Here is a 7,666-nt window from a genome sequence, read left to right as displayed (position 1 = left end):
ACTGTAAGAGGTTTCTTAACCTCCAAACCCTAAAGTGACTTCATTAACAGTGTACAGAGCCATAATTATATAGCCCAGTGCTGTGGATAGCAATATGCTACCTTTTGAATTATCTGATGCATTCTGTTCTTTAAAAGAGTTTCATAATTCTCATTTTTCAAGGAAGTGTGTGAACATTTGGGGAAAGCACGAGGTTAGGGGAAATTTAATGTGGATGATTTCTGAGAAGGGGGACCACTGCCCCACACTCATCATAGTGACAGAGTGCTCATGTCTTTCGGAAGTAGGTGTCATTTCTGCACTGTGATTTGGTGATGTGGTTTGGTTGTGTATGAGAGTAGCTTCTTGCCTACAGCCTTGGAATTTTGTATGCAGCTATTAACAGAAATAAGACAAGCCTAAGCAAGAAAATTACCCCAGACAAGGGGATGTCATAGAATCACTCCTTCACAAACCATGCAGAATGCAGCCAAGCATAGTACAAAGGCAGTTTCAACAAGGTTTTGTTTCTGAGGTCAAGGGGGGTGGGGGGACGACTGCAAAAAGTGTATATTTATTCAGCTCCCTTGCACTTTCCTTCTCAATATTAAAATTTTCCCCTGGACTACACCTAAACTTTGAACATCAAGAATCAACCGTTCCTACTCCTCCAAAAAAAAAATTCTCACTTTTTATGAAATAAGGCATCTCAGCACATATGCAGTTGGCCTCCCCATTAAAATAAAACCAAAAAGTTACACTCCAGTACCCTGCTCCTATTGATTTATAGCGGAACTGGAAAAAAATCCAATACAGACTTATCCTTAGTGTACTCTGTCTCATTTCCATTTCTTTAGCTTATATAGTACCTGAGACAAAGAGCAGGTCTGTCTTTGACTGCAAGCAGCACTAATGTTACTGGACCAGCTCCTCAGCTGGGGGTAAATCAGTGAAACTTTGACTTCAGTGGATTACTATGATTTACCCCAGCTAAGGACTTGGCCCATTGTCAACTCCTAACTGAAACACAGCGATCAGAAAACAGAACCCAGAAAGACACCAGGGATGCTATTTTTTAAAAACTTTCACAATAAAGTTTATTACATTATTTTCATTAGAAATATTATAAAATAGAATATTCTGCCCAGCAGAAAAATAATGCCAGAGTTTAAGAACCCTGGGTTTGTGCAAACAGTTTGTGTAAACATAAGAAGTCAAGTGTTCAGGTTCCATCACAAAATACAGTAAGTTGCTACAAAAATAAATTTGGTCACTCCCAAACAGACTAAAAAACCCAGATGTCTTCACACATCTCTCTCACACACACATGCGCAGTTAATGCTGTTATTTATATCTGAAATGGGAAGGATTTCAGGTAGTCCTTTAAAACTGGATTGAGAGGGATGTGGTTTAAATTCTCTCTCCCGAATGTTGCCACAATGCTTTTCCGGCAGAGCTCCTGCAATGGCCGTAAACGGACTTTGCGTAGTGGGGTGACCAGCACCTTCCTCGGGGAGCTTATATAATGTTCCAGTAGCTTAAAGAGACAGTCGAAACTCTCCTTGCTGCCATCCAGGTTGAAACGCCCAGACTGGAAGTTTATTCGGATGCTGGTGGGCCCAGTAGCAGTCTTAACACTGATAGCAAAGAAGCAATTTTTTTGTCTGCTGTCCCTGATGAGGAAGGTGCCCTCGGGCTCAGATTTCAGCTTCTCATGGGCTGCGCTGACAGTCAGTGGACCCCAGTAAAAGCCACATGCATCCAGCAGGGCACTCGCTCGGGTGATGCTACTGAAATCTGCCTGCGAGCGGAAAGTTCGAAAGTGTGTGTTGCTCTGCGCCTGCCCAGTGTTGGACCGAGCCGGGCCATGGTAACCTCTAGGCAGAGAATGATCCCGTGCTGGAGGGTCAAGTCGACATCTCGGATCTGCTGCAACTGCATTATCTGCTGCCACCTTACTGTGCGCTACCATCCTATAGACTAGACCAGCGGATGCGGTCTTCCATAGCGTCAGTGGCCAGGGCAGTGCAGCTTTCCAGCGGCTATTCTGAAATTCCAAAAGAAAAGAAATATTAGATCCTCAATCTGTGTCAATTAAGTGACAGTCCTCCAATCACACCCCTCTGCTCCCTTACAAAATAAAGCCCTTACTCTGCAAATTTACACCCAGCAAACAACTGATAAACAGCATCACTTTCTGGCTAGGTTAGCAATTCATTATTCTTGCAACATCTGAAGCTCAGAGGTATCCAGCCAGAGAAACAGTTACAAATGATGCGGTTTTCCTACTATTAGTCATAGAAATGCATCAGACTCTGGATCTCTTTTTCAAAGGTTACTTTCTATGTATATCCTTCTCCATCAATTCCTTAACCTTGCATAAAACCACTTATTATAAAACTACTGATTTGCTCTCTCTTCCCCCTCCCATTTCACAGATGTAGATGTCTGAACTCAGACTGTATTGTTTGTTGCATTATGTGGAAAAAAAGCATGGCTAAAGGAAAGGTAAACTCCGCAGCTGGGTACAAATCCCCAGAAAGTGGATGGAATTGGCTGAAATGAATGGGTGGCATTGTTTGACTCAAACGTGATTGGCAGTGAAATTTGTAACACTGCCAATTTACACATAATCCTAAATCTACTCTCCCTTCTTCAATAAACTGGAGAAACAGCCATAGAAGTCCATTTCCAGTCCCTTGTTCCATCCCCCCAGGGATAGCAATGTTACCATCACTAAGCCTACACAAAGCAACCTCTATGAACTCTTAAAGCATTATTCCTCTGGCTGTCTCTCTCCCTTTTTTGTATTGCATGCACTTTAAGTGGCCCAATCTAAATTGCTTCCTATTGATATATCTTTCAGCACCAAGGGCCAAATCCATCCCTTGAGTAATTCTTTTGAAATAAGCATTGTTGTACCAGCAATTAATTTGGCCTCAAATGTCTACCCCGACAGCATGGTTCGATACATCTCTGCTGGCTGCCTTGACCTTACTGGAAAGCATAGATTTTAGGATTTATCCCTACAGTCAGTTATAGATCTGCACTGGCAGACTGTTGAGAGAGCTTGAGGTATTCTCAGAAATGAATCCCCACCGCTGTCTCACAAGTACACAGCAACATGCGGACATAGATGCAGAGACAGCACTTAGCTGGATTCCGGTCTTTTTAAATGTGACAGCCGGACATTTGAGTTTAGTTTCATTAAGATCATTTTCACTGACTCAAATTGCAATTATAAAATCCTGACATTAGCAGATAACTTAAAACAAGAAAAGTATAGTTAGATTTTCCTTGTATAGCACATGAAAAAAACTGATGTCAGCTTTTCTAATCATTGGGTGAGGATCACTATTCAGCATTCAAATTTAAAAAAAAAAAAAAATCAACGTACTCTGAAGGGTGAATGGTTTTAGGTTTAAAACAGTAAGATTCTCTAGAGTAAACCATTCACCTCCAGGAGAAACAAAACATTTTCTCTTTTTTCTTTTGGGTAGGGGAGGAGGAGTACAGAAAAGGAGTTCTATGCACTCCCCTGCCGGTAAGCTTGAAAACACAGCTGCTTTCCTATGCCGCATTGCAAGGTCCCATGGCAGTTTTTCCTACGAGCAGAGGGTTTGTCCTTGTGTCCTTGGCCAAAGTTTCCCCATCCCGGCCCAGCTAATGCTGGTGTGTCAGTTCGCCGCTGCGCTCTACCCCAGAGGTAACTGCTTTTCAACGATGCCGCAGGATAGACACTTCGCAACGGGCAAGCAATGTGTTAGCTAGAGACTCAGCGACGTGCAGTATTATGATGATTCTGATACCTTATATTGCACCGAGCTTTAGCGCTTAAAAAAAAAAAACAGCGTCGTGCAGGCTCGTGAGTTCTTGTGTCAGGGCCAGAGATCATTCGCCGCGCTTGGAAACTCCTTGAGCGCTTCTCGCTAGGACTAGGGCTCGCTGCGCCCTAGGCTAAGGGACACCAGAGGCTGCGCCTGGAAGCCCGCTCGGGACTGCCCTAGCAATGGCTTACAAAGACAGCGTCCCTTACCTTCTCTGCCCTGAGCCGCGGGGATCAGCGCTGCTCCTGGAACGGGCACGGGGCACCATAAGCCCGGGCGGCGAGCCCGGCCGCCTTGCAAGCCCGTAGCCCCCGCGCGGCAGTGGTGCACTCGTAGGCCTGGCCCCAGGAATAGCACAACCATAATCTGCCTGCGAGTCCTGCCTGGCGCCTGTAGCAATCCCAGCCTGCCAGGGGCTGCGCGGCGCGCTGGAGCCGGACTGCTCTGCCTCCGCTCATGGCTCGCAGTTTTATGGCTCGGGCTTTGCTCCCCGGCCGGCTCCTCCCCCCGCTGCTCAATTCGCAGAAAACACGTGTCCCCGCCACTGGCCGCTCACTTTCACTTTCCATCTGCGTGAGGCGGCTGCAGCCTGGCAGCTCGGGCGGGCTGGGGGAGGGGCGCCAGCCTGTTGCTTTCGTTTCCAGGGAACCGCAAGGCCAGTTCAGAGGAATCCTGGGGCGCGCACAAAGCGGCCCGGCAGCCCGCCCCGACCTGCCGCGCCGCTTCCCCAGAACAGCCGCGCCCTGGGCCCTCCCGTGAACTTGGCTCGCGCCGGGCCGCCTGCAGGGCGGCGCTGGGGCCGGGCCGCGGCTGGCGGTCGCTCGTCTCCTGGCGTCCCTCGGAGAGCCGCGGCGGGACCGCGTCCTGTCACCCCCGCAGAGGCCCGGACCCTGGGGGAGCGGCCGCTGCGGGCAGGTTGGTCCCCGCCTGTGGGCGGTGCAGCGCAGGGAGGGCTCCCGGGCAGCTTGCTTAGGCATCCTCAGCCTCTGGCCATCACCCAGCCTCTTGCTCCCTAATAAAGTTTGGGGGGCTCGCCTCCTCCCCCCCTTTCCTCGTGGCTCTGGGCAAACAAGGCTCCCAGTCGCCAGTAAGAGGTGGCCAACATCGTGTTGGAGAAACTGAGGCAGGAGGAAACGCTGGAGGGGGAAGGGTGGTGGGACGGTAATGCACCACAGCACCAGAGACCGGTAATAGAGATGTGTCGTGACTGAGGGCCAGGCAGCTGGTGCAGGCTATGGATTTACTGGGGCGAACTCAGGAGCAGAAGCCAAGAAAACAAGAGCAACAAGCGGTGGTGGAGCTTATAGTATAAGGGCAGAGGGCTCCTCAAAGGTAGCTGGTCAACATGGATGCCCTGGTGATTAGCCCTGTCGATTAGCCCTGTTGGTTATTTATTAATTAATTATTAATAAAAGCAATGTGTTTAAATGCCATCCAAAATGTGAGGCAATCAGGCAATATGGGTATAATAAAAAACACAGGGGTAGTTTTCTCTGTCTCCACTAGGAAATTTGGAAATCCTCTTTGAAATCTTGTTTGAGCAATTTGCCCTAAACTATGCCAAAGTGTGTCTGTTCCTTGAGCAGGCTCTCCTGAACTTGAGCTCTCCCTGAGCAGGAGCTTTGTTAAGTTACTAAACAGCACCTGTTTAAATGGCAAGGATACCTTTGTTAATTTCAAACCTGACCATGTCAGAATGCCAGCTCACCCAGGGGCTTGCACAGAAACTGAGTCAGCTGATTGTTAGCTTTCATGAAAGCAAGGAGAACACAAGCATTTGACTGCCATTCCTGCAGGCAGTGCTGGCTCTAGCTTTTTTTGCTGCACCAAGCAGCGGGGAAAAAAAAGAAGAACCTGATCGAGCTGCTGCCAAAGTGCTGCCGAGGAGCAAGACAGCGAGTGAAGGACCCGCCACCAAATTTCCACCTATCTGGAGTGGGCCGCCCAACGCACTGCCACTCCTTTCCATTGGCCACCCCAGACACCTGCTTCCTTCGCTGGTGCCTGGAGCTGACCCTGCCTGCAGGCTACAACTTGTTTCTGCCGTATGTTTTGTGGCTTTGTACAATGAGAGGTAGAAATTATGAAGACACCAGTCCTCTATGCTGATGATTTGGGTTGAGTTTTGCACTTAAAGCAGAGTTTTAACATATATATGAAAACTACAGCACATCCTTCACAAAATAAAGCCCTTACTTTATGAGCATAGAATGAATAAACAGTGCTCTTTCATGCCTGCAGAGTGCACATGCTTTGGGATATATGTTATGGATGACAGAGGAGCTTGGATTTCTGAGATGGCTGTTACCGGTTATGAGCAATCGCAGGAGTGGGATTTTTTTCCCCTTAATGGTAGCCGTGGTCTTCTGGGGCCATACAAAAGTATGTTTTCCATCTAACAGAAGGGTGTTGGTATCACCCATGAGTTCCTAGTCTGGGATCAGTTTAAGGGAATATGTTTTCTGCTTGTTCTTGAGTGTAAATATTCCTTTCAAAGGTCTTCCCCATCACAGACAGGACTAACATGATGGTGATGTCATGGCTTGCAAAGAATTCAGTGTTAAACTTGTAGATTTATGCTGTGGTATTTAGACCTTGATCTTCAAAGGCATTTAGGCACCTAATCCCACCTGAAATAATTATCTTTGAGGATCTGGGCCTTAGTTACCTAAAGAGGCTCCTGGTGGTTTTGTTCCATATTTGGATGGCAGCTATAACAAACCAACTCAGTATGAATTGTATGTATTGTAATTAAATATAGAAATCACCATCTTCCAAAGAATTTCTGAGCAATTGAGCTTCGTGTTTGCTTTTTGTGAATATTCATGCTAGTGAAGCTCAAGTGTGTGAATACTTGTGGAAAGTGAATGTAAAAGTATCAGGAACATGGTGAACTGAAATTTTCTTTTGAATTTGAATATATGTTAGTGGAAATTGGTTTGCATTGTTTTCTTAGCTGCTGTGAGTACAGTCAACACAACTGAGCTGATCTATTGGGTGACGGTCTCTGAGGATTATCTTTTATTTGTATTATGGTTGCGTCTAGAGTCACCAGCCAGCATTAGAACTCCATTGTGCTAAGTGCTCTATGAACCTATGCAGTAAGACATGGTCCCTGCACCAAAGAGCTAACAATCTAATTAGACCAGGCAGACAAAGGATGTGAGGGCAAAGAGATGTGAAGGGACTTGCCCAGCCCCAGAGTCATACAAAAGATCAGTAGTAGAACTCAGATCTCCTGAGTCCTAGCCAATGCCATATCCACGTAACCATATACCGCTGGAGCATGGAGCTGAAGTGTTGCTTCTCATTTCCCCTCAGGTATGGGGCAGCTTTTGCATTGCAGCCATCATGCAGTGTAAGAGGAAAATGTTACAAGCATCTTCCAATTGCTATAAAAGCTATATGCGGCTAGGTATAGGCAAACAAGATCAGGTGAGAGGAAGGGGACAGCTGCTTAGCTATTGTGTGTTTTTCTGCTGCAGGGGAAAAATCCCTAGTGTGCATGTGTAGGTATGTCATCAGGCACTGGGTAGAACAGCAGGCAAAGGTCTCTCCAGGAGGGAAACAAGCAGGACTGCCCAAAGAGGTAATTCAGGCCTCGTGGCTCAGCAGGAGGGAATGTGGAGGTCACAGTTGGTAGCTGAGGGTCGGAGCTGGGTAAGGCTCAAAGAAGCAACAGAACTGGTCACTCAAGTGGGAGGAAGTGACGTGAGTGAGTGTTTAGGCTTGGCCATTGTGAAAGCCATAGAGAGCTGCTTCCTGTGAAAGTTGGCAGCAGCCTTAGGTGATCACAGCTATACCCCAATAACCTTGAGGGGAGGTAGTCAGAGACCCTGTAGTGTCCTCCAAATAGTTGA

The 7,666-nt window shown here is 47.1% G+C and overlaps 1 protein-coding gene across 3 annotated transcripts; it reads right to left on the bottom strand.

Annotated features, from left to right (window-relative positions):
• Window positions 1-1,056: 1,056 nt before the first annotated feature.
• SOCS1 (suppressor of cytokine signaling 1) lies at window positions 1,057-4,265 on the bottom strand. Of its 3 annotated transcripts, none has more exons than XM_050966491.1 (2): window positions 4,016-4,265; window positions 1,057-2,026 (listed from the first exon to the last, which is right to left on the bottom strand). In XM_050966491.1, exon 2 carries the CDS (start codon window positions 1,949-1,951, stop codon window positions 1,328-1,330), a length of 624 nt encoding a protein of 207 aa, XP_050822448.1. In that variant the 5' UTR covers window positions 1,952-2,026; window positions 4,016-4,265; the 3' UTR covers window positions 1,057-1,327. The 3 variants fall into 3 exon arrangements, with proteins under 3 accessions (XP_050822448.1, XP_050822449.1, XP_050822450.1); XM_050966492.1 differs by lacking the exon at window positions 4,016-4,265 and adding an exon at window positions 3,789-3,998; XM_050966493.1 differs by lacking the exon at window positions 4,016-4,265 and adding an exon at window positions 3,437-3,458.
• Window positions 4,266-7,666: the final 3,401 nt, after the last annotated feature.

Source organism: Gopherus flavomarginatus, chromosome 9 (assembly GCF_025201925.1).
Source record: "Gopherus flavomarginatus isolate rGopFla2 chromosome 9, rGopFla2.mat.asm, whole genome shotgun sequence".
NCBI lineage: Eukaryota > Metazoa > Chordata > Testudines > Testudinidae > Gopherus > Gopherus flavomarginatus.
This window is presented reverse-complemented; position numbering and strand designations above follow the sequence as displayed.